Source organism: Rhodamnia argentea, chromosome 8 (genome assembly GCF_020921035.1).
Source record: "Rhodamnia argentea isolate NSW1041297 chromosome 8, ASM2092103v1, whole genome shotgun sequence".
NCBI classification, from domain to species: domain Eukaryota; kingdom Viridiplantae; phylum Streptophyta; class Magnoliopsida; order Myrtales; family Myrtaceae; genus Rhodamnia; species Rhodamnia argentea.
Genome location: NC_063157.1, coordinates 27,159,726 through 27,185,904, shown reverse-complemented (window position 1 = coordinate 27,185,904; position 26,179 = coordinate 27,159,726). Strand labels below are relative to the sequence as shown.

The following is a 26,179-nucleotide window of genomic DNA, read 5'->3' as shown; positions in this document are numbered from 1 at the left end:
CTAGTACAATAAATTAAAAAAGTTCTTTGATCAAGACCGATGGAAAATCTAATGAAGAGAGACACGATTGACGATCAACCGCAATCAAGAACTACATCAAAACCGATCTAGGGTCCATATCCAGCTTAAGCCACAATAGTGCTATCAATGGTAGACTCGCTGCAATGAACATATAACAAGCTATGAGTTAGCTAAACGAACGCAGCATCATTAATGAATGACTGGATATCAACATACACATGTTACTAATACAATGCAGACTTGCCAAAAAATTCCAACCAACCTACCATAAGACAGAAACAATGAATCATTGATGGAAGTACATTTACTCACCGCAAAAGCAAAGTTTCCACAAATAAAGTCTATTTACCAATGATAATGTCCTTAGTAAGACAATCCAAATCTCAAAACCAAAAAAGACATTGAATAAATATTCATCCAATGGATTGATATGCAAATGAATTACAAGATAGAAAAAAAATATACAAGACTTACTTGACTCGAGCTTCTCTGTATTCTCAATGCACTCTTAAACATTAATCGGTACGCGAACGGCTCTCAACCAATCTTGAGTGCAAATCAAACCTTCCACAACTCTATGAGTCAAAGAACTTCGAAAGCCACCAAACACACAACCCGATGTACTAAAAGTCGACTCTAAAGCAACAGTAGCCACGGGAATAGACAAAACATCCATAGCCATCAAAGATAAAATTGTATACTTGATACCAATCGGGCTCGGATTTTTTGTCATCCAACACTTTTTTCTTCACGTGAAGAAAGCTTTTTTGCCAAGCTTGGATGTCATCCTCGTTGTTACCTTCATTGTCATCAGCATTGGAACCATCACTACTATTACTCACACCTGAACCACCAATATTTCTAGTATTTCGGTTTCTAGAAGAACCAACAAAAGATTACTCATGAAATGCAAACAAATGCTCCAAGGCATGCTTCACGTTATCATGCATCTCATCAATTTTTGCTTCATCATCATAAATTTATCCATAACAAACCTTCACCTAAGTCAACTCTTTTGTAGGATCCAATGCAACCGCAATCAACACCATCATATTTACTTTATCCAAACTCCCATAGTATTTGTCAAACTTCTCTTTCAATTTTTTACCCATATCATAAAGCTTAAGATCCAAAGAATTCACAGCATCTTTCAAGTATTTATACAAAAAAGCTATCTCTTCAAAATAATCATTTGAATTAACATATGAACTCCCCGATATTTGTTTGGGGGCATCATACAACTGTTTCAGAAATTTAGAAAGAATGATGGCATTTTCCCAATCTTTATTTCAAGGAGAATTAGTGTCAAGCGCCCTTGCGAAAGATAAATCATCTTCTTCCATCCTTTAAAAAAAAATTATAAACTTTATGGCGGTTTCTAACACAAGATAAGTGGAATTCCATCTAGTAACAACATCAAGATATACCGAACCTTTGTATGCGATCTTTTCACTCTCAATACAAGATTGAAATGTTTTAGCTCTCATAGGAGAACTTTTCACATACCTAACTATGTTTCGGATACGTGTAATAGAATCACGCACCTCATGCAATCCATCCCTTAAAATCAAGTTCAATATATGAGCAGCGCACCTCATATGCAAAACCTCACCATTTAAGATTAATAACTTTTCTCTTGAAAATTTGTCCTTCAAATAACCAACGGCCACATCATTGGAACTAGCATTGTCCACTGTTATTGTGGACACTTTTTTTCTATTCCTCACTCATAAATGCATTTCTCCACCATTTTCCCAATCTCTCTACCCTTGTGACTATGCATCACCAAAAAATTGATGATTCTTTTATGCAACTTCCAGTTATCATCAATAAAATCTGCAGTAATACAAAAGTGGTTCAAGTTTTGAATGGAACTCCACATGTCGATCGTGAGTGCAATCCTGGTGTTAAGCTTACCAAAGTAAGTTTTCAAATAAGTTCTTTCACTCAAATACAACTTCATGCAATCTCTAGCAATGGTAAATAATGACAAATGTTGGAAGAGAGGTTGAAATTCAGCGAGAAAATCACGAAAATCAACACTCTCAACCGTGGAAAAAAGTTGTTCATCAATTATATAATCCGAGCAAGCATGTGCCTACAATGTTCTTGATCAAATTTCCATGTCGTCAAAACACTACCACAACCAGTATCTCCCCCTACCTCGCCAACCATATCTTTATTACGTGGTGCAAACAACGTTTGCCTCTTTTTTGCATGAGGATACTTCTTGCACTTTCTCAATGCTTCCGCATTGAAGACTTACCGTTATCAATAGTATGCGCAATCATCCTCATAATGATTGCACTTTGCCCTTGTTTTTTTTTTTTTTTTTCTCCATATAAGATTTTGAAAAAATTATCCCATACCTCTGATTGATTAACTCATTTTTTACCTAGTGGAGGACGGGAACTAGGTACCCCCACCTTGTCTATCGCACTAGTGGTCACAGATGGCACTTCTTCAACTCCATGGAATGACAATTCCATGGACAGACTCATTTCATCACGTCCATCCACTTCCGTTGACATGTCTTGATCCATCAATTGCGTATCAACTTGACAAAGGCCGAATATAATTAGTACCATATTACTTTCTATTGAAAACAAATTATACAACAATTTAGGACCAAGGAGCATTTTGTGCTATCCTAATATTTTCAATGGCATTATGCGAAGTCCACAAAAAAGTTATCGAAATGGTTGATTATGTGTCTCCCAGGCTTTTCCTATTAATAACGTTCACAAACAACAGTATATTGTGACAGGTACTTGTTCAAAGACAGGAGGCGGAAGGAATTTGTGTCTCCTTATCCCATAGTAGCTCATTTACTACCTAGCACAGTGAGTGTAACAAATACCATTTTTCAGAGTTGTGATTGACAATGAGACTTGCAAGAATGCAATGATAATATAGGCTTGGGTTCTTTTTGTTCTCTTCTTTTCTCATTAACAAAGTTGCCTTCTTTATAAATCAATTAAAACAAAGAGATCAACCAACAAGGAAATGGAATGCACATAGAGCAAAATATTCTACAACCCAAAGTTCAACCGACCTTTATGTTGGAGGCCTTGAGGGACGACCTCGGTGACGCCACTTGCAGCGATCCACCAAATAGCGAGCTCGACTTCGGACTTTATATTCAATATTGTATCACATATACCCTTTTTAGTTTTAGGTCCATTTAATAATGAAAAAAAAAAGACTCATCAACAGCTAATTGTTGAACACGTTCATTGAGGGGAAGAAAATGCCAAAACCATTATACTACACGAAGAAAACAAAATTAGACCGTCCACTACAGCAAAACGGTGTTGATATTCTGCTCACATGACTTAAGTGAGATAAAAAATGACGTTATTTTGGCTAAAAAATCATCTTATAAAACATTGACAGGGGTAAATACGTCATATAAGTGCAAATTTTGGATTTTATTTATGTCATAAAAAATTAGAGTAAATACATGGCAATAGGCATAATTTGAGATTTTTTTTTGTGTGACTTTTTCTCTTTTTTCTAACTGAGTCCATCTACTTTCACAGATATTTTAATCTGCGAATTTCAGCCGCAGCAGAATGTTAATTGATTTATGCCCTCTTTCCCTCCATTTCAACCCCCTCGTCCTTTCGGGCGCCGCTGCGCGTTGAGCCTCTCTGCAACTCGACGGGTCGAGAGCTCGATGGCCATGGCGGCTTTTCTCCGTCACGCTTCCAAGTCACAGAGCCACGCCTCTCTCATCACGCTCCGAAGAACATTCGCAGCTGGCTTTCCTCCCCACACCACAGAACCCTCCCTAAACCCTTTTCAAGGTAACTCGCAATTCACAAGTTCACTCCCGCGAGCACTCGGGAACATCATATACTCCTCCTTCACGGTCCATTCCTGCGCCGCCGCGACGAACTCGTCGTGCCGAATGGAATGGATGCTCGCATTTGATGGCGTCACCTCGATTGAACTCGTGTCGCTTTGTGCGAGTTCCGTGTTTCCGCCCGAGCGGTGGGAGGGAACGAAATCACCAATAGAGTCGACACAGATAATCGGGCTTTTCTTGAAGCTAGTGACTGCATTTGATTCTCGTGATAAAATGTTTGAGCATCCTAGCAAGTGATGTGCTCGGATGAATGATCTTCTTTGTCTCGCGAGCATTTTCGTTTACTCATATATTCTAATGATTCGACCATTCTAATGAAACATTTTTGCAGCAAGATCAATTGTTAGTTCCTCTGGAGCAATCTGTGGGTTTGATGAGATGGTCGCAGCGAATAATCGCAAGTATTACATGGTAGGTGGGAAGGGCGGTGTTGGGAAAACAAGTTGCGCCGCTTCCCTTGCTGTGAAGTTTGCTAACCATGGCCACCCTACCATAGTGGTCTCGACTGACCCTGCTCATTCATTAAGCGATTCGTTTGCTCAGGTACCAAATACTGCGGGCAAGTTTTAGAATGTGGATCAAACTGTTTATGCATTCGTATGTCAAGATCTCGTCTAGTTTGTTTGCGACTCTTTCATGACAAGTCTCTAACTTGCTGCCTGGTGGACAATCAATTTAGGATTTGACTGGAGGGGTGCTTATTCCTGTCGAAGGCGTGGATTCTCCATTACATGCCTTAGAGGTCTCTGTTTAGCTTAAGGACTGATAGTTCTACAAGTTGCTCACGACGAGTCTTTTTTGCTTCACTTGCCCGTTATTGATACATATCATCAATTATCATTTTGTCGCAGATAAACCTTGAGAAGTCCAGGGAAGAGTTCCGCACAGCATGTCAGAAAAATAGTGGCGGTGGCATTAAAGATCTAATGGATAGCATGGGTCTCGGTGCAATGATTGACCAGGTTACACTGCAGCAATTCCAATTTGATGATTCAGAGAAATTACAATGCTTGAGATCGCTGTATACAACAAAACATAATCATCCCTTTGATTCTTTTTTTGTTATCCTCTTTTCTGTTCGTTTCATTTTACCTATTTCCGGTTTTGGTTTTGCTGCTTATCTCGATACACTTATGCTTCAGTTGGGGGACCTAAAACTAGACGAGTTGTTGGACACTCCTCCACCTGGGTTGGACGAAGCTATCTCAATCTCTTAGGCATGTCCCATCTCCTGTAGTTTAGAATACACATTGGAGAGTGCCATCCTTGTTCTATACTTCTTTCCATTCTTCCTGACTTTCTAGTTGCGTTCAGGTTATGCAGTTTGTTGAATCCCCAGAGAACAGTAATTTCACCCGTGTTGTCTTTGACACAGCGTCCACAGTGAGTGAAATTTTATGCTGTAGAAACTTCTTTTGCAGATATTCTACCATCAGCTTAAGTTTTGTGTAATGCTTGTCTTATTACTGCATAAATTTGTCGCTAGGGCCATAATCTTCGTCTGCTGTCCCTGCCTGATTTCCTGGATGCATCCCTTGGCAAAATGATGAAGGTCTGGATCTTCTGCTTTGTAATTGTCCTAAAAATATGCATGCAGTGCAACAGCATCAAGAGAAGTATGTGCTTTCGCCTTATATGTACCCTTCACATCATAAGTTTAGGTGGTGTCTCATATTAAGTTATGCTTCAATAATTCATTCTAGTTTGTCCTCTGTTATATGTTTGCCGTGATATTAACAATTGATATTAAAAGTAAAATGACAAATGCTTGTCGATAATTAATTGCTTCAGTGCAAATGTTTATGGTGGTGAATAGAATGAATTGTTGAGGTTTTAAATTTCAATCTTAATATCTGGTATTGTATTTTTGTAACCATTTTTGCTTTGAATAAATATACCCATATCAGCTGAAGAAGAAGTTAGCTTCTGCAACTGCAGCAATCAAATCTGGTTTTGGAAAACAAGAAGAGCAGAAGGATGTTGTAAGTACAGAATTGTGAGATGTTGTTTTCGATTTATATCTATAGCAGTGAAGTTCTCATTATTATATGATAATCAAATGTAGTCTGACATCTGACCAAAAAATAAAAAAAATGTAGTCTGACAAACTTGACCAGCTGAGGGAGAATATGAGAAAAGTCCGAGACTTTTTTCGTGACTCAGACATGATGGAGTTCATCATAGTGACAATTCCTGCGGTAATCCTTTTTATTATGTTGTTTATCACAGCATTTGATGTGTGGAAAGATGAGGAGAAGTTTTTCAAATTTGGACTACAATGTGTTTCTAGCTCCAATGTTTTCTCATGTCAAATGGCATGTTTGCTTTTTGCCTGAATAATCAAGACAGACCACAGCGAGACTACAATTATAGTTCTCATGCTTTCTTTGTATATATAATAGCCCTATTAAAAGCAAGGCAAAGAACCATGTAAGAGCTAAAGATCAAACCAAGCTCCGCTTTGCATTAAATAAGGTCGGGACAGGTGATGTTTTGGGTTTTAGAAAATCAGAGTATATCCATGTGATATTACTACAATTGATGGTGCATCTCCATAATTTTCCTTATTCTCTGAAGATGCTATGTTAACAAATTATTTTCACAATTCAAGCAAACTGTTCTTTACTCCATGTTGAAGTGCACAGCTTCATGCATATGATTCTGCACTCCGAACAGTGCATGCCATTGTTTATTCTTTTAGCTAATTTGCTGACTCCATATTCTTTTGTTGACCTGAAACATGTGCTTCCTGAGCATGTTTTTGAGTATAAACTTTTGAATAGTACACATAAGGTGTATATTAGAATGATGGCATCTACCACTGGGAATGGGGCCATTTAACATGCATATGGCACAAATTATTTTTGTTTCATGGCATTTTCAACATCAATTCATTTCATCTTATATCCATAGCGTGGATTCATGTGAATGCATACTATGGATGGGAATTGCACAGGAAACACTGTTTCAGTTGAAGCTCTGAATTTTAAAGGAAAATAGACTTGTCCACTCGACCTTTTAAGCTTGTTTGCCCTCCATCAGCTGTGTATATGTGGACTTTTTTGTGGTGCCCTAGTCAATTTTTCGAAAACTTTCTAGGTTATGGCGATAAGTGAATCATCAAGATTGTGTGCATCCCTGAGGAAGGAAAGTGTTCCTGTTCAAAGGCTCATTGTTATTCAGGTTCTACCTCAGTTGGTATCTGAGTGCAGGTTTTGCTCTATGAGAAGGAAGGTACAATTTAAACTTCCCCGAGACCATAATTCTTATGGCAGTGGACCCGGATATTTTTCTTGTCCAGACTAGAATAATGGACTTGAACTTGTGGAATGTCCGCTTGACTTTTACTTAGATAAACATATGCTCATTAGTTTCTCCAAAATCTTTGCTGCTAAAGTGGCATCCCAAAATTTTTGCAGGATCAGTTCCGCGCCCTTGATATGATCAAAACAGATCACGACCTGGCCAGATTAAGTGTGGTGGAGGCACCCTTATTTGATGCTGAGATAAGGGGTGTTCCGGCTCTTAAATTCATGGGGAATATGATCTGGAAATGAAACTCTGACCCCTGCACATTTCTTGCTGTTGTCACCAAGGCCGGTCACATTCAGGAACATGACTTCTTGTTTCAGAAGAAGGCAAAGTTTTCTCCACTTCCCAAACAACTCACAGTTGCGTGGCCGCATAACTGTGAATCTCTTTTTCACACAACTTTTAGTTTTTGATTATCGGGACCACAACTAACTTAAAGATACACGATGCTTGTCGTCACAAATCCAGCTGATGTTTGTCGGGAGGCGCAAAACACAGATTAGTTTCTTGCTTAAAGTTAATTGGAGGGATTTTTTTTATCTATGCGGAGCCAACTTATGAAGGAGAAACCGGAGCGATGAGAACAATACCGTGTGTTATCGACTACTTCTTACTTCGGTATTAAGCAACTATATCCCAGTTTATCTACTAGATTTTGACTTTTGTATGGAATGCATCTGTCTTTAGAATTGACTTATAGTGTCAGTTTTGTTTCAGAATAGAAGTGGTGGAACTTGTAATGTAGAAATGCAAAATGTCGAATTTCGACTTTCTTGTGGTGTTGTTTTTGTTTTGGAGTCTTCTAAAACAGCTAAGTTGATTGATTTTCCGCTGCTCCCGACTCCCCAATACATGTGGGAAGGTCAAAATGGTTGACCCAATCAACGGAATGAAGCCTCGGATCCGAAAAGATGCGGAATGGGCTGGAAGCATTGGGAGTCCTATAGCTTCACATTAGACGTGATCCCCGGCCACCGGGTCCGAGACATTTCGATCCAATCCGAAAATTTAACCGGTAATTCCATGCTGTGGTCAGACTTGAGCAATCTGTTAGGCCCGACTCCTGGACCCGATCTGGCCCCGGTCCGCTCAACGATGACTATGACTTCAACTGGTTTGGAACTTTTGATGAAACAATGCGCTAAAAAATTTCGCGATCGAAGCTGTGTGCCAATGTGGATCGGAATGAATTTTCCCCGCGAGAACCAATTTTCGGGACGTGAGAGAAAATTTAAGCAAATTTCACCAAAAGTGAAAAAAACTGGAGACGTACGGCTGAACAAGGACCGACAACCCGACGAGGAGGGGGGCGATGACCCGAAAGAGGAAACAGCATCAAAAAGCACGAACAGCGATGCATGTGCGACGGTGGGTCCTACCTGTCCCGGGGGCACACGTGTCGCCGCGTCATTGCGCACGGCAGATGGGACCACAGAGGGCGGTACAACCCGCACTGGGCCCCGTTGCCTGACGAGGTAAGGAGAGAAGAGGAGAGGAGAGAGAAGATGACAGACGCCACGAGGAAAGATGCTCTCGCCGTCAACTAACGGCCCCGCACCCCCGCCTCCCGCCTCTCTCCGTCGCCGTCAGGCTCCCACCCCTGTGTTGACCGAAACGGTTGACCGTTCGACCCATTCCGCTTAGCCTTCTTCTTCTACTGCCGCTGCTTCTTTTGTATACTCGCGTTAGTGCGCTTTGACGTACATTTGCGCACATTGCCATCTCGTGACTTAAGCGAGTTCCGACTCTTCTTGGCAATCTCCCTCCCTCTCTCTCTCTGCGCGCGGCGTCTCGGCCTCGCTCGCCCTCTCTCTCTCTCTCTCTCTCTCTAGGAACGATCGATCTACGGACGAAGAAGGCCTCCTTCGGTAGCTTCGATTCAGCTTCAGGTGCGCGTTGCTTGTCGCTGCCACCTCTGTCACTTGGCCTTCGCTTTTTTATTTTTTTCCTTTCCTGTCCTTTTTTCCGACCACAGTGTCCAACTGCCTTAAGCTGGACATAGATGAACGAGGACCACGGCGACGATGGTTGATGAGAACTTCGGTCTTTCTGTTTCCTTTTTGTTCTTCTTTTTGGATTTGTGTGGGATGTTCTTGTTGAATTTACTGGATTGGCTTGATTACCCAAGAACGCTTTTCACCCCGGAGAATGTGGATCGTAGACCTTGCGCGCTGTTCCTTTTCTTTTTTTTTCCCCGTAGATTGGGGCTGCTGCATTCTTTAGTTGACGGCCCAATAGGCTCCTGAAGACCACATGTAATGTGGGAGGTCATATATAGCCGCTTCTAAGAGCAGTTTCGTTTGATTGATGGCATATCCTAATGAAAGGTTTTCGTTTGGTTTTATCCTACATTACCGAATATCGTTCATTTATTGCAAAGATTTGAGCTTTAATGTATTCTCCTGATGCACCTGACATAAGACTATTGCCTTCAGATTTCACATTTTGCTGTTTAATTTTGACTTTTTTAAGGGTGAATTTTTTTATGCAGAAGTACTTCAAAAGATGGGCAGGGATGTATCTGTTAGTTTAGGGGAAGACTATCCAGGGCATGACTGTTAGTTGGTGGGGTCTCCTTAATATTGTCCTCCTGGGTTACGATGCTGCTTTTTCAACTAAATGAAAGAACAGCGCTTAGCCTCGTGTTGTGAATGAGGGAAAATGATTTCGCACGATCAAGATCATGGTTTTGTACAGTGGGGTCTCCAGCTCTTTGACAGTGATCCGTATTCCAATTGCGGATACTGCAGTACCGTGACTCAGGATAATTTAGACTACTATCAGGGACCCTACTTCAAGGAAGATGATTATAGCATGGAATTTGGGAATGTGGAGAATGATGCACTTATAGCACATGCTCTTCAAGAGGAACTATCTCAGCTGGCTGTTACAGAAACAGATCAATCTGCGCATGAAGAATCAGAACAGTTGCAATCATCTTTCTTCTCACACGATTGGCCTGACCAATCTATTCAAAACTATGCTTCAGGTCCTTTTTTTTTTTTTTTACAGTTGAAAGTTCGCAATACCATATTAAGATATACAAATGTTTCGAGTTGTCTGTTAATTAGTTGTCTATTGTGCAGGACAGGAGGAAGCAGAAGCTATTTTACATTCCAGTTCATGTCCTAGCCCTGATGAAGAGGTTTGCTGCAGGGAAGACTGGCCATATTCCTTAGAGCTTCCAGATGAGTATGCCTATGATGGCGAACTGGGTAGGCGGATAAATCAGATGATTTGTGTTCCGGTGAGTTTAGCATTCACCAAAGAGATGTTTAACTCACTTAAGTTGCCCCAATAGCTAGCCTTTTCTCGCCTTTGATTAATTGCAATTGCTATATATGCTTTTTGCTGTCACTGTGTGAGCTAGTTATTTCTTTCCGGGAATCCCTTTTTTTAGAAAATCGAATGAACAAAGAACTAATGGGATTTATCAACCTATCATGGGAGATGATTAATCTTTTAAGAACTGATGGGATTGAACTCTTGTTTAGATGAGTAGAATTTGGTATGCATGCTGTTTCCAAGCGCAAGAGTTGTTGAATACCACCAGTAAGAGTACAACAATCACATTGTATTTGATATTGGATTTTGATTAAATTCATATATCTTATATTATTGAAAAAATTTACTTTCCAGTGAGATAGTATCCTGGAAATTTCCTTCTGCATTACATGTTGGGATTAGGCCCACAAACCCAACGAAATAGAGAGTAAAGGTGAGACCCCTGTGCCTTCCTATCCAGGAGGAATATGAGTCACACCCCAACATTACATGCACCATGTCCTTTGCAAAACTGACAAGAACTACTCCTTGCTTCTTTTTGTTTCTATTGGGGATCTACGTGCTTCTCTTTAGTTGTGCTGTTCCTCTATTCTTGTCGGAAAGATCAAAGAGTCGGTTTCTTGTTTAACTACATTCAACTGACAAAGCACAAAGTGGTTTTCCTTTTTCTCATTTTCTTTCCTTTAATATTTTGATTTTGATCTTTTGGTCTGCTGGACTATATTTTTTCTTTGGTTGCTTGAGTTATTAGTTTCTTGCTGATTTTTTGCAGCATGTGCCAAAAACCAATGGTGAGATTCCATCAGTGGATGAAGCTACTTTAGATCATCAACGGCTACTTGAGAGGTATTACGTCCTTTTATTTGGTTCACTCATTCTTCTTTTGTTCTTCTTTTATTTTTACAACTTTATATCCAAGCACCAGTTTTGATGTTTGAAAAAATCCATTACCCATGACATGAATAGCATATGAAGCCTGACTTTTCCTTCTACAGATTGCAGCTTTATGGTCTGGTGGAGTGCAAAGTTCAAGGAGATGGTAACTGTCAGGTTTGTGTCTCGAGTTCAGAGATTTTACAGAAACCTGCCTTAGTTCACCGAAGGTGGAATTCTGTGATTGAGATTTTATAAATGCATGTCTCTGCACAATGTAAGCTATCATCTCAAGCTTACCCATCTTCACCAAGCACCATGTGACCCTTTCCTATTAGAGACGCTAAGTTTTCTCATTTTTTGTTTCTTTATCTATCATGGTTCAGCAGTCCAGATAAAAATTGCAATTCAGTATGCATTCCCCCAGTTAATAGATTTATCAAATGGTGCGTGCATTAAGTAATGGTCATCAGGTCATGTAGAAATTGGGTAGGTTACAAGTGGGAGATCAGGATATGTAGAAGTAAAGATTGACCTTTAGGTCAGTTCTGTATGGTCATGGATCACGGGATCTTCTAAGTTCTGCAGTAGAAGTTAAGGGTGACAGCCCTGCTAACTGGCGTTGGGTAATTCGTAAGTTACGTGTGAAACGGAAAAATGATGCTCCATACTTATCATCATCTCTGTAAGTCTTGCTATCATTTTAAGCAAAGATTAATCTCTAAGCTTCAATCTTCAATTTTAGAAAACTAATTGGAGTTAGGAACAAATCAATGGCTAGTTAATTACAAACTGGGAAATGCTAGGATTTTTAAGTTGTATTTCATCCTAATCTGCTAAGCGAAGAAGGTCCACTGAGTTGGAGTGCCAGGAGTAGGAAACTCACCTAAAATTTTAACCATTCTATTGCTGTTTAAGAAGAAAATCATGTCAACAACAACAGCAGCAATTCTATGATTTGACCAAGCGGGAGATTATTTGATCACGAGAGATTGTTGTGAGCTGCAAGTTGGGAGACATGCAGGATGGGAAGAAAAGAGGGGGTCATGAGAAGGAGAAAAGAGAAAGTGAGCAGAGAGATGAGGAACTTCCGGTTTTTGTTTTAATTAAGGTGCGTTTATTTCATGAAAAATCAATGACCGTGAAATATTTTTCAAAACATGATTGCTTGTGTCATTCAAGAAGTTAGTCAAGGGACATTATATTCATTATCAAGAATTCTATTCTTAAAATTTTATTTGATGATAAAAATATTATATGTTAATCCATTTTTGCAAGCAATGTATCCATTTTAGGAAAATATTTTCCAAATTGTCTAGAAACAAATGGACCCTTACAATGATTCCATTTTTGTTCCTAGCTTCTGATTGATTCTTGAAGGAGATGGTGTACTTGTCTAACTGCTCAATCACAAAAATTTGCATATTTGCTAGGTCCATTATTCGAAATAGTACCAATGAACTCTCAATAATGAGACATTGCATCGGGTAGAAGCAAGTTAAACCTATAGCTGAACTTTAAGCCTAGCCTACGTCTATCTGCTAACCCTGGACCACAAAACTACTCGAAGTGTCTAAATCTGTGGTTTTCTTGAGTTAATGTTGGTGGTTGGATCTGTGTAGACTTTGCCTATCAGCTCAGCTAAGAATCTCTGAACTTTGGTGTAACCTAGGGATGGAACTTAGAACATAAGTTGCTGATGTAAAAGTGTTGGATTTCTTTCCTCATTCTGTCTGAGTCGTCAAGTAGCATTGTACTCAATTATATAACAGGTTGAGCTTATGAAGTGTTAGTACTCAATGCTTTTATTTTCCTCAATATATCACCATTCAGTGATTCTCTATGTTTTCTGTTTACCCGTCTGGTGGTCATGAAAGCTGTGGTTCTTAAAGTAACGTACGCTCTACATCTCATTAACTTCTCAATGTTTCCAGTTCCGAGCCCTGTCTGATCAGATCTACCACACCCCCGAGCACCATGACTTTATGAGACAGGAAATCGTTAAACAGGTTGCTCATCCATTTTCATTTCACCAAATTAAGTCATCAAAGTTTGCTTTTTTCTGTTTTTTGCATGATTAGTTCATCCAACTTTGTTGCTGCATAACTCACTGCATACTTGGATGGTAATGCTCCTTCTGTCACATTGTTTTGACATATCAGCTGAAGTCTTGCCCAGAGATATATGAGGGATATGTGCCTATGGCTTATGAGGACTATTTGGAGAAGATGTCTAAGTATTTATCCACTCTCTACTCTCAACAAGTCTTCTCTCTCCTGGAAACCACTGATTTTTTCTACTTATGTATGACAATAGGACTGGTGAATGGGGTGATCATGTCACATTGCAGGCTGCTGCAGACTTGGTAAATATTTCTTCTATTTTGTGTGATTCCAATACTACTTATCGGCTTTACTTGGGTGGTTAGAGTTCATCAACAAATAATGATTTCCATTCTATATGTGTTTTTTCAATTCACCCTGGCCTATAGTCTCATAGTGCCTAGGAACTTAAAACTTGGTGTCAGGTGGTGATGGGATCAAGTCATGCTGAGTTTGAATTCCTATCCTATGCTTCAAAAGTAGTTCTTTTTCTTTGAGGCCTGATGCTTTCATGACTACTTGGTAAAGAATCAGATGTAGAACTTTGTAGTTGAAATCTTGCATCATTTTAAACTTTGTTCTTCTGATTTGCTAATGGTAAGTGCATAGATGTTCTACCACTTCGTAATTGAAGAGGTTTTCAGCCTGTGCATTGATTGAGATGAAATGAAATGTCTTGATGCGTGTCGATGGTTATTTGCAGCATGGCGTTAGGATATTTGTCATAACTTCTTTCAAGGACACATGCTACATTGAGATTCTTCCAAATGATCAAAAGTCTAAACGAGGTACATCCATCTTGAACTTTTTTATTGTGACAAAAACAAGTCCATCCTAACAAAATACGTTTGTTTATTTGAATTACAAATTAGATTTAGCTTAATCCTCCAGGCTCCTCATGCTGGGGTCAAACGCCCAAGATAACAATATTTATATCCATAAATAATTTTTTCGGTAATTCTCCATATGCAGTTATATTCTTGAGTTTTTGGGCAGAGGTGCATTACAACTCAATATACCTGGAGGGAGGTATGAAGTATCATGTTTGCTTTCTGGAAATTATTTACTACATATGCTTCAGAACCAATTTGATTCATCTCTAAAATGACTTGGGACCACTCAGTTTTTTAATCTCTCTGCATTGTTGTAATAAGTCGTAATATGTGTTCTATGGGGTATGTGATAATGTGGGACATATAACTGACTTCTCATATTAAGGCCAAAAAAGGAATGAAGATCCTTATTGGAGAAAAGGGCCGTATTTCTTATGTTAGTTTGTAGCTTTTCATTGAAATTAGCTGTTGGCATTGAAAGCTGCCTAAAAAGCCAACAGCAAAACTCACAACTCAAGTAGAAACCATTAGCAGAAGATGCTCCCCCAGCTTTTGGGTGAAGCTTCCGGCTTTTGAGTTAGAACAAAGGTATGGAATGCCGAAATTACCGTTTTAGTGGGTGGTGGATTGCTGTACTTCAGTTTCACATCTTCTGAGTAAAGAGAACGTAGCTATCAAAAGTGCCAAAGGCATAACTTGGAAAGGCCAAGAGCCTTACCAAACAGGCTCCGCACCACATTTACAGTGATTTTGGCCTGACAAGGCAAAGTATTGCATAAAACGAAGTGTCAAATGTAAGGACGGGTCATTGTTTGGCTTTTCTGACAGGAAATCCTGGATGTAGGTTGTCCTCATAGTTTTTTCTGTTAATATCGCGATCTTACTCAAGTCATGCCACGATTTCAGATGTATCTCCATCTAAGATGAAGAAGAAGAAAGGATGGCGAATGTTCCGGAACAAGCACTTGGAGTCCTCAGAGGAATATTACTGACACAGGATATCATAGACTCAGAGCAGACTCATATGTCACTGCGGCAGAATTCCTTTTATCTCTCTGTCATGTACTTCCAGGTCGTGCTCTCATAGTTCGCATAATGCAAGGAGAAGCTTCATCCGTCTCTTTCATCCGGCCTCGGCTCCATTGTACATGTCCTAACTTTGCCCGAGACTTTTCTTTCTGGCTTTATTCTTTGAATAAGTTGATTTGATCTTGTGGAATTCTTTCACAGAACAGCTAGGCATGACATTTTATCTACTTCTCCTCTTCAGAAAATTGCACTCTTTTATGGAGTTTGCAACTGGGGTATGCGATTGCAATCGCATGTCGTGTAGTCATTTAATCAATATATGTTATGGTGTGACGGTAAAACCGCATAACTCGACATTATGATTCTCCGGGCCTCCTTTCAAGATGACCCGTATGTCTAACACGATCATATTCAGTGAGAGCTCTGCTTCAAATATTATGATGCATCAACGAGCATAACTATTTCCTCTAGAACATGGGTTTCTGCATATTCTTTGCCTTGGCAAAAGCATCAGTGTCTGGAGAAAAGGAACTTTTGGCGGCGAGCAACAAGAAACCGGGAACGTAAGGCAGGCCTTCTTCATGGGTGTGAGTTTGACTATAGACGGTTCTGGTTCAAGTTGGCATAGAAGCCGCTCTACAGTCTCCCAGAGTTTTCAATCCAAGATCTTCGGTGAGCCGGAAAAGCTGGCGGGCGGATTTGAGGAACATGAGTCTCCACAAAAGCGGATCAAATCTTGCGCCGGACAGAAAATAATCGCTTATATAGCTTGGAATAATTAATTAATGAAAAATGCTTTTTAATTATCACTGATAATTTATAATTCATGACTAAACATTTTCGTGGATAGTAAAAATGTTGTGTTACAAGTAATTTTTTTTTTTAAAATATTTTTCAAATCATTCATTTTCTATTTGTAAAATCGACAGACTTTTTGAGGTGGAAAAACCTTTTTCAAGTCATGGCAAGATGCATTTGTCGTTTGGATTTCTAGTCATGATAGAATTGGATATGAAATTCATTGATTTTGCTATATTTTATTTACTATTTGATGAATAACAATAATAAAGTCGGATATTTTCGTTATATTTTTTCCATTGTTCCACATGAACGGCATAAAAGTCCAATTGACATAAAAGTTACGCAAATTGAGATAGTAAGAATTTCTCATGATAATCTTGCCTACTTCAATTTTCATTGCTTTTATTATTATTATTTTTTTCCTTCTCTTTTTTTTTTAAAAAATTTTTTTATTTCTTTTTCCCCTTCCATCGTTCTATAAAAAATTTATTAAATATAAACTATACTAATATTCTTAAAATACCAGTATACATAAAATATGTAATAAATATAAATATAAATACTATATCATATTAGAAATCAAATATTATTTATATTAAAAATGTTATTAATTTAAGAAACTTGTTATTCAAATAAATAACTTTTATATTATGGATATTAGAAATCCCATTCACCTTTATCCCACCTCAATTGGGATAATTTTATCAAGAACTATATATTCATATATCCCACTTTATGTTATCCTAGATAGGCACTAGATATAGGAGAGGATAAATTTAATTCTATCATGAATTTTATCCCGACTGCCCAACATAGCTCATGCTTAAGCCAGCTTATGAATATGAAGTTATCAATCTGCTATACGTGGTATGGATTTAAACATGCCGATCAATATGGGATTCTACGAAAGAATGAAGCCTGATCCACACTTATTGAGCCTATTGTCTTGAGCCCAAATTTGTGGCTCAGGCCCAATCAAACATTTATAATCTAACCAAACTAAACCACGGCGAGTCAGGTCGGTCCGGGCCAAGCTCGAAACTGGAACTTTCTTTCCAGCATTTCCTATGCTCTATCAATTTTTGTATAATTAAGCAATATTTACACTAAACTAATTTTTGTGGTACAAATAAACCCAAACAGGTACATCAATACAACATTTTAGATCCGAAAATATGTTTTTACCCTAAGAGCTCCTTCAAATTTCAATAATCTGCCAAAATTCCTAATTTTTTGCGATACGAAAAATAATTTAGAGCAAATATGGCATGAGCACACCACTTTCAGATTTTTTGCGATGAAATAAATTTAAAATAAATGTACCGTAGAAATCCAGTTTTGAGGTTTTTTGTAGCACCAAAATTTAGTTTAATGTGACAGAGATGCATCGGTTTGAGATCTTTAGCGGGTATTAATCCTTCATTTAAATACCTTCATTTAAATCCCAAATATAGAAGATGGATATTTCCTCTGTCCCAGGGCATGTAACAAGAGCTTTGGTGAAACTTCGACATCTTATGTTAGTACTTTTTGGGAGGACAACAAAGTATTTCCTGTTTGAAATGTACGAGATTGAGGGCGACTTTATTTCTAATTCTCACTACTTGCCTTAATCTCCGTTGATTAAGCTACCTGGTCAATTATCAATACTATGACCATCTGAATCGATGCGGTCGTCTATTAGCTTGCATCGCGACCGGCCACGAGAATCAGGAAACCGTTCTCTTGTTGCACTAGTTTTCCTCGTTCCTTCAATTCTTTCCTGTACCTTTCACGAGTCGTGAACTACAGTAATCAAATTCATGGAAAAATGTGACCCATTGCTGTACAAATATTTCCCCCTGTATCACCATACACGTTGTAAACCATACAACAAATTCCAGTAATCAAATTCATGAGCAGACTAAACGCATGATCTGAGATTGAACATCTCAAGAGACGTGCACTTCACCCATCTGACAAAAGTAAGGCTGTTAGGCTGTCGTCGTAGTTACCTTGAGCTCTCCTCTGCTCCAAAGTATCTAAAAGGCATGGTCGACCATCATCTTCAGCTCCACTCTGGAATATTGTGGTCTCCTGCACTGCTGTCTTCACCAGGGGACATCACCATGTCCGGAACTTCTTCGATATCAATAGCAGGCTGGTGGAAGATGAAAGAAAAGTAAGTCTCTGAAGCACGGTATCAACCAAAAGTCAAAGGTGCCAAAAGAACATGTAATTACCTGAACTAACGGCAAAAGACAAAATAACAAAAAATCAATGATCATGACCAAGCAAAACAGCTTGCCGGCCCAGGATCCACATGAGAGGTACCTGATCAAAAGTTGGTTGATAGCAGCTGATAAGTAGCAATCAATTTCTATTGCAATCGTATGCTAGTCAAAAGAATGCCCAAACAGACTAAAGCACCACCATGGGCTGACCTATGCAATAAATATACCTACTTCTGCATCCTAATCCTAAAGGTACAGAAGATTAGAGTCAAACCACTGTAATGTCTCAAAATATGTCAACTACTCAATTACAGCTAACACTAAGCAACTTCGCTTTGGCCAAGTTCTCCAAAAACAGCAACTTTTCTATAGACAATCAGTGACGACCTGGCCCACATCATGTGGCCATGCCCTCATCCCTCTACGCAACAAAAGAAACTGATGAATGATGACCTCTAGAGCTGTATAGTACATCAAAGCAGCATTCATTGTGAATGTTGCAGAATCCAACAAATATGCGGATAAATCACATGATTTTACGGATGCCTGAGCTAAACCACCATTTGGTATCAGACAATCCCATACCGGGCAAGCCGTTCCAAAAGATTTTGACTGGAACATTTCATAGCACGATCATACACAATCTCTGTTCTTCTAGCAACGTCATGCCAATCATAGAGCTTCTTGATCTGAGAGCAAAAAGAAATTCAAATTGGACCACTGAAGAAGATCAAACACCACGATTACCTCACTAAAGACATTACTTACACGTTTATGCATATCTTGTGGATCAACAGTGGGAAGTATAGTAATTGCTTTTTTGATTGCTCGCACCATGTCAACAGGATCAGGTTCTGCAAGTACAACCATGTCATCTGGTAGAACCTAAAAGAGCATGAAAAAACTATTAGCTAGTTTCAGGATATATTTCGGGCAATTAATTGCTATAATAAAAGAGAACATGCCTCTGGCACTCCCCCCACACGTGTACTGACAGTCAGCAGTCCACAACTGGCAGCCTCTAAGATGGCTATGCAAAATGCTTCTGTTAGAGAACTGTAGATAAAGTAGATTCGAAATCAGACAAGAAAAAACTAATATAATTCTTAGAGAGGACCAGCAAAACGAAATTAAAACAACAATAAAAACAAATGTAAAATGTTTGAGAAACTCTCAACATGATTTTGCATTGTAAACACAGAGTAGGTCTTACAATGTATGTATAACAAGGTAACCAGTCATATATCTCTCCTTTAGTTCATATTACCTAATCAATCATTTGTTTTGTCAAATGGAAGAGGAAAGAGGGAAAGGTAACTTACGAAGGAAAAGGTGAACCCCAAAAATTGATTTCCCATTGCTTTAACCACAGTGAAAAAAGCGCAGCGACTAGGAAAAAAAGGGGGACAAAAGAAAAAGAGCAAGGTCTTCTCTCCTCCTTGACTAAACTTTTCCAATCTTCCAAACACATCAGGATCCACTGGTACTACTAATTACTATAGAGGTCCTTTATTTGGCATATTTTGAGTCAATACTTGGTAGCTTACTGAAATTAATCCCGACTACTGTAACAATCACACATGCACATAACAATAAGATCTTAACAATTTGGTATTAGGGAAGGAGGAGCAGAAGTTGCAGATTATATTAAACATTGAGCTTAACTCACTGGCCTATAAGCAGAGCGAGTTATACGAAATTGAAAAAGAAGTCTTTATAGCTTCCTAGGAACCTTCATACCTGTTCAAGAAAATGTGGCCAGAAATCAGTACAGAGCGTACACGAGAATGAGGTACGGCACCCAACATTTCCACTCTATCTTGAAGGAAATGCTTCTCTCTCATTTCCTCCAGTCTAACTCGTTTGGGTCCATCGCCCCCAACCACAAAACGTACCTTGACATGTTGAACATGACAAAATTGAGAGCATGAAGGCAAACAAACACCCTTAACAGCAACGGTACACCACATTCATAAATCACATATCTAGCATAAAAGTTCAGCTGATAAATATCCTAAAGATAATCGCATGAAGGCACACATCTATGGTAAAAGACTTTGAAGAAATCATAATATGATAAACCTACATAAGAAAAAGCCTGCAATGTGAAAAACATGTGGAAAGAGAAAAAATAAATACATTATTCTAGCATATTAGAGGACATGATTCCCATTTCTTAGTCACATTAAAGTGCTAGTAAGTATCCTACAGATTCAGTTTCTTTAAGATTCCACAATATATTAAATCTTCATCCAACTGCCTCCAAAAGGGGGGAAACAAGTTTGGTGGAGAGTGAACCTCACACTAGGAAAGGTATTTGGTTTTCTGTAGATAATCCAAAAATCCTCAGAAGTTCGGAAGAAAGAAACTTATGGGAGATGGTCAACCTATGCCTTGCAGAAATCTTAAATGTATAAATAATTTATCATAATTTAACTTTTGAAAATGGTTACAGGCTTTGTGCCGTCAAATACTTTGCTTATAACGCGAAAAAGAAAATTTCCGAAATGCTGATTTTTTCTGCCTCTGTTCGTAAAACAATTCAATCGGTAGTATAGGAGTAAAAGCGTCGTTATGGCACAGAGAGATACAAGGAACTGCATGCACACTGAGACATCTGAAACAAAAGGTGGGCTAGAGTGGATAAAAGAAGGATGTGAGAATAATGCGCAACACAATGATTCAGTGAATTTTTACTCAAGACAGCAATGGGAATAGTATGATAATCCCAGACCCCTTCCTCCAAAGAAACGCACTGAACTAATCTAATGCACAGGCATTTTGTCAACTCAAGATAAGCAGAGAAGAAACTGGTGCTGAGAATGGAAATTCCAGAAAAGGCAATTGCAAAATTTAGAGATTGAAAGATAACTTTGATCCTACCCTAGAGTTTCCACACCAAAACCCCATGGCTATCATTTAGATGGAAACAATATTCCATGAGATTTGATCCACAAAGTAGGCGTCCACAACATCAACTTTATTTCAGCAAAATAGGGCAAAAGAACTCAGCCTGATAATGCATAAGTAACAGTAGTGGCAAGAAGAACATACACGAGGATACAATCTGCATACTTCTGGAATGACTTCAACCAGTAAATCCGCACCTTTCCGGTAAACCAATCTACTTATCACAACGATGACAATTTCATCATTACTTCTGGGATTCTCTGGAGCAGGTATGAACATGGCCGTGTCCACTGCATTAGGTATAACAAAGACCTTCTCCGGTGGAAGCCCTGACCGAAGAACTGTATTTTCCTTACTAGTATGAGATACACAAATGGCCTGACTCACATCTGCTAGAGTAAATTGCAATACCTTGTTCATGTGAATGCTGCCAACATCAGCAAAACCATATAGCGAATGGTCAGTAAATACCACTTTATAACCCATAGTGCGTGCGTGCATCAAGGCTTCATGACAAAGAGTCGAGAAAGCTTGATGTCCATGCACAAGCGTAATCTTTTCCCGAATGAGGATGGTTCTTATGATAGGCAACGTCCCATAAAACGTTGGCAGAGTGTTCTGCATGAAAAATGGTCTCCAAGGAATGTAATAAACCTTCAACCCACGAGTCACATATCTCACGCCAGAACGATTTCCATATGCATGCGTCATCACCACCACCTGAATCACATATGAAACGTCCTACCTAATCAACAACGGCTATTATTCTACAGAAGCAATGCCAGCCAATAACAATCATGCCTAGCCGGTTTATTAAGAACACAGGGAAATGCAAAATGTAATATGTTGCAAACATAAACAATCGAAACTGCCCGTTGTACCCAACAGGTCACATGGTACTGCCTAGCTTGCCTTGTAGCATATGAGAATTCTTAATTCATTAAAATTTAAAACGATATGCATCACAAATCAACACAGCTAGTGAGTGACAGAGCCATTCGATTACCTTGTGTCCCAGCTTTAACAAGCATTGAGAAAGATAATATATATGACTCTCCACACCACCAAAGTTAGGATAGAAGAAATCAGAGACCATCAAGATCCTATGCCTTTCCCGATCGCCCATGAGGCCGTCCGCATCACCTACAACGGAGCCATTTCTACTCAAGACAAGCACGATATCACCGCACCAGAAAGATAGTAGGGAGAGGCACGCGATAGGATGGTCACGAAGCAAAACTAGATTACTCAAAAAATACCAGAACGCGAAACACGAATCAGAGATCGGCGAGAATCCGAAGAAGAAATTAGCCTGAATCCCAGTGACGAACAATGAAAAGAATCGACCTCAGTAACGAACAATGACGGAGCCTAATCGAGAGACAGCGCGAAAGCAAGAGCGAAAGAGATGAACGGGGCACCTGGCTGCGATGGAGACGGCGAGCGGCGGCGGCGGCGGCGGCGCCGTGCTGCGCGGAGAGAGGTTGCCCGTGGGTCGAGCGTCGACGGAGAGAGGTTCTTTTCCTCCTTCGCGAAAGCAAGGGCCTTTTTGTCCAAAAACCAACAAAACTATTTGGCTAAAATTTAAAATATTATGTAAGTTTTGAAAAGAATTTAAATAAGGACATGAAATGTCTTCGTTTGATCAAATAAGGGTATAAAATGTCCTCATTTTTTCAAAGAATAACTTGAAGTGAAACTTATTTCAAACAAAACCCCGAATTGTTCATAAAGTCTAAAAAAGAGCACGATCTCAAAAGTATTTTCGTCATTTTCCTTTGTTTTATTTTTTTCTTTATTTTTAAAAAATAAAATGAATAAATAAAAAGAACACTCATGTGCGGAAGGACCTGTGGCCTCTATCCCACCACCAATAGGGGGTTGGCGAAGGCCGATGGGGATGCCAACACCTTGGTGAGGGTCAACGCCCGAGTCAGGGCGAGAGCCGATGAGCCTCGTCCCGATCCGAAAGAGGGCTTGACCCTCCCTTGGTTCTAGTAAGGGCTGGCAACCTCGTCTTTGGTTGGCAAGGTCGTCGGCCTTCGCCAATGCCCCACTTTCGGGGGGTGTGGGCCAATAGCCACAGGCAGTGTGTTCTTTTTTTCATTTAAAAAAATAAAAAAGGAAAAAAGTAAAGAAAAAATCAAAAGGAGAAATGGCGAAAATACTTTTTAGGTCGGGGTTTTTTTTTAGACTCTATGGCTACTTCAAACCCTTATTTGAAACCGTTATGCCACTTCAGATTCTTATTTGAGAACATGAGAGTACTTCGAACCCCTTATTTGAAATTTTTCCTAAATTTAGGTGTCAACGTTAAAATATTGGGAAATTTCGTGTAATTCTTAAAAAATCAAAGTGCATTTCTCGTAAAATATATACTAATTAAAAAATAAAAATCTATTTTGACCAAAAAAAAGTAAAACTCTATTCAAACACATCAATAGTTTAATTGTTCACTCATTTCTCATCATTTTTTTTTATTTTTTTCATATGTATCCAGAATTGTCTTTTAATCTTAGGACAAATGTTCACATTACATAAATTAAGAAAGAGAAAAACCTTGGAACACTTGAAGTTAATGAGCAATTTTTCCTGAAGCGTTCTTTTACTCTTACGTTACATGAAGATGATGAACATTTGAAACTTACAAAAAAAAAAAAGACATGTTAGTATTATTAATAAATTAAACGAGATGGATAAAAAAGGACCAGTATTAATAATAAAATAGACTTTACTTAATGAATATTTTTTTATCAAATTTTATCCGATGAATTTTTGGGGTTCATGAAACTACCCTTTTTTCCAAATGAAAAATATGAAAGGATGGGACCTTCATAGCTATTTTCAACATTCATAGCGAAAAGCTTCTTCATAGCTTTGGGTCCTCAACCATTGAGTTCCTTCTGGAGATATTTCAACAATTTCTTCTCCAATTCTGACTTAGAGTTGCCCATTGTGTAAAGGTCATCCAAATAAACTTCATTGAAAGCATCATTTAAGCAGTTCATATGAGACCGTCGATGTGGTCCCGCTAATATAGAGTCTTCCTTCTTCAATCTTGAAAAGGTTAATCAAATTGAGCAAAAATCTCTCATAACCCCGCGGGAAAATTGTCAAAAAAGTCCTAAACCTATTGTGTTTTTGCCAATTTAGTCTTAAACATTTTGTATTTATGACAATTTAGTTTATTCGGCCAGCTCTGACATGGATGTCAACCGACACCGACGTGAACACATATACTAACGTGGATGCCGGCCAGTTGGCACATGCATTGTTTATAAGGCAAGGATTGAATTGGTACAAAGGCAAAAAATTTAAGACCAAATTGATACAAAAAATGGTTTAGGACTGAATTGCCACAAATATAAAATGTGTTGATATGTCTTGAATTATTTATGAGCTTGAGCCAACGTTAGAGTTTAGGGCCGTTTATTTTATATATATATTTCTCAAACTATTATGTGAAGAAGCATCTTTAGTTTTTTGAGCCACCTTTTGTAATTATTGATGCTCAAGTGAATTTTTGCTTCTCTTTTCCCTGTGATTTTTCCAACAAGGGTTTCCATGTAAATCTTTATGTTCTTTTTTCTTCTCAATTGTAATTTCATTTTAGTTTTTGCATTGTCATAACAATCTGGTATCAGAGCTTTAAGGTTTTTTCGATCTTCTAGTTATGGCTTCAAGTTCAACAACGAAATTTGATATTGAAAAGTTTGATGGGAGTTCAACCTATGGCAGGTTCGTATGTTAGCTACTCTTACGCAGTAGGGTTTGAAGAAAACTTTATTTAATAAAGGGAAGAAACTAGAAATCACGTTGGATGAAACGTGGGAAGAATTGGATGAAAAAGCTTTGTCCACTATACAATTGTGCCTCACGAATGAAGTTTTACAAGAGGTATTATATCAAAAAATAGCTGCAGGTTTATGGATGAAATTGGAGAGTATTTTTCTAAAAAATCTCTCACTAATCGATTAAGGCTCAAGTAACGACTTTCACTTTTTGTATGGTTGAAGGTGCTTCACTTAAATATGATATTTCTAAGTTCAATGTTGTTATCTCTTAATTAAGAAGTATTCAAGTTAAGATTGAAGATGAAGATCAAGTTGTTTTGCTGTTAGTTTCACTACCCCTCTTTTCTAAGAATTTTAGAGAGACCATCGTTATTAGTAAAGAAACTATTGATATTGAAGATGTTAAGACTAGTCTGCTGAATAAGTAGAAACTTGATAAAGAATTGACTTTTGAAGGTAGTAATAATCAGGGGGCTAATTTAGTTGCTCGAGGAAGATCCGTTGAGAGAAGCAATAGTGGCAGAAGCAGGTCAAAATCAAAGCACGGAGATATGATTTGCAATCATTGTAAGTTTAAGGGCGTATCAAAATAAATTGTCTGAAACTCAAGGCAAAGCAACAAAGAGAAAATAATTTGAATCAGGAAAATCAAGGAAATGCAAATTGTCACAACAATCGCAACTATCAGAATAGACAAAATCAAGGAAATGAAAATCTTGCTCAAGCTGATATTGCTAAAGAAGAAAACGAAGATTGGCTATCGATTACATATGACAAAGACAAATTCTATGATAATTGGATCATTGATTCGGGCTTTTAGTACCACATGCGTCCTAATCGTGATTGGTTCTCTTTATATAAAGAACATAATGGTGGAGTTATTCTATTGTGCAATAATGCTAAATGCAAAGTAGTTGGGATTGGGACTATTAATATTAAGATGCATGATGGCGTGATCAGAACCTTAATAATGTCAGATATGTTCCTGATTTGAAGAAGAACCTCATCTTTTTTAGTATACTTGATGCTAACGATTGTAGATTTACTATTGAAGATGGATGTCAAGACCCGGCCCCTCGATCCTCCCGTCTCGATACCAACTTTGTGAGGGACCATCCCGAATTCTCCCATAATT

At 38.5% G+C, this 26,179-nt stretch overlaps 2 protein-coding genes and 1 pseudogene across 8 annotated transcripts; 2 read left to right on the top strand and 1 right to left on the bottom strand.

Annotated features, from left to right (window-relative positions):
* The first annotated feature begins 3,630 nt into the window (after positions 1 to 3,630).
* On the top strand, positions 3,631 to 8,129 carry LOC115738311 (annotated as a pseudogene).
* Positions 8,130 to 9,027: 898 nt separating this feature from the next.
* On the top strand, positions 9,028 to 15,638 carry LOC115738312 (OVARIAN TUMOR DOMAIN-containing deubiquitinating enzyme 12-like). Of its 5 annotated transcripts, none has more exons than XM_048283326.1 (11): positions 9,028 to 9,072; positions 9,696 to 10,193; positions 10,291 to 10,451; positions 11,262 to 11,335; positions 11,485 to 11,539; positions 13,297 to 13,371; positions 13,525 to 13,598; positions 13,679 to 13,727; positions 14,168 to 14,252; positions 14,437 to 14,493; positions 15,227 to 15,638. In XM_048283326.1, exons 2-11 carry the CDS (start codon positions 9,866 to 9,868, stop codon positions 15,382 to 15,384), a joined length of 1,116 nt encoding a protein of 371 aa, XP_048139283.1. In that variant the 5' UTR covers positions 9,028 to 9,072; positions 9,696 to 9,865; the 3' UTR covers positions 15,385 to 15,638. The 5 variants fall into 5 exon arrangements, with proteins under 5 accessions (XP_048139283.1, XP_048139281.1, XP_048139284.1 ...); XM_048283324.1 differs by having other exon boundaries at positions 15,221 to 15,638; XM_048283327.1 differs by having other exon boundaries at positions 15,204 to 15,638.
* A 2,514-nt stretch (positions 15,639 to 18,152) lies between these two features.
* On the bottom strand, positions 18,153 to 22,804 carry LOC115738309 (phosphatidylinositol N-acetylglucosaminyltransferase subunit A). Of its 3 annotated transcripts, none has more exons than XM_030670914.2 (9): positions 22,672 to 22,804; positions 22,257 to 22,393; positions 21,395 to 21,970; positions 20,081 to 20,235; positions 19,306 to 19,396; positions 19,109 to 19,225; positions 18,926 to 19,029; positions 18,350 to 18,440; positions 18,153 to 18,267 (listed from the first exon to the last, which is right to left on the bottom strand). In XM_030670914.2, the coding sequence occupies exons 2-9, from the start codon at positions 22,374 to 22,376 to the stop codon at positions 18,175 to 18,177; spliced, it is 1,347 nt and encodes a 448-aa protein (XP_030526774.1). In that variant the 5' UTR covers positions 22,377 to 22,393; positions 22,672 to 22,804; the 3' UTR covers positions 18,153 to 18,174. The 3 variants fall into 3 exon arrangements, 1 of the variants encoding a protein (XP_030526774.1); XR_007199429.1 differs by having other exon boundaries at positions 18,217 to 18,267; positions 19,109 to 19,215; XR_007199430.1 differs by having other exon boundaries at positions 18,217 to 18,267; positions 19,109 to 19,194.
* Between the last annotated feature and the right edge of the window lie 3,375 nt (positions 22,805 to 26,179).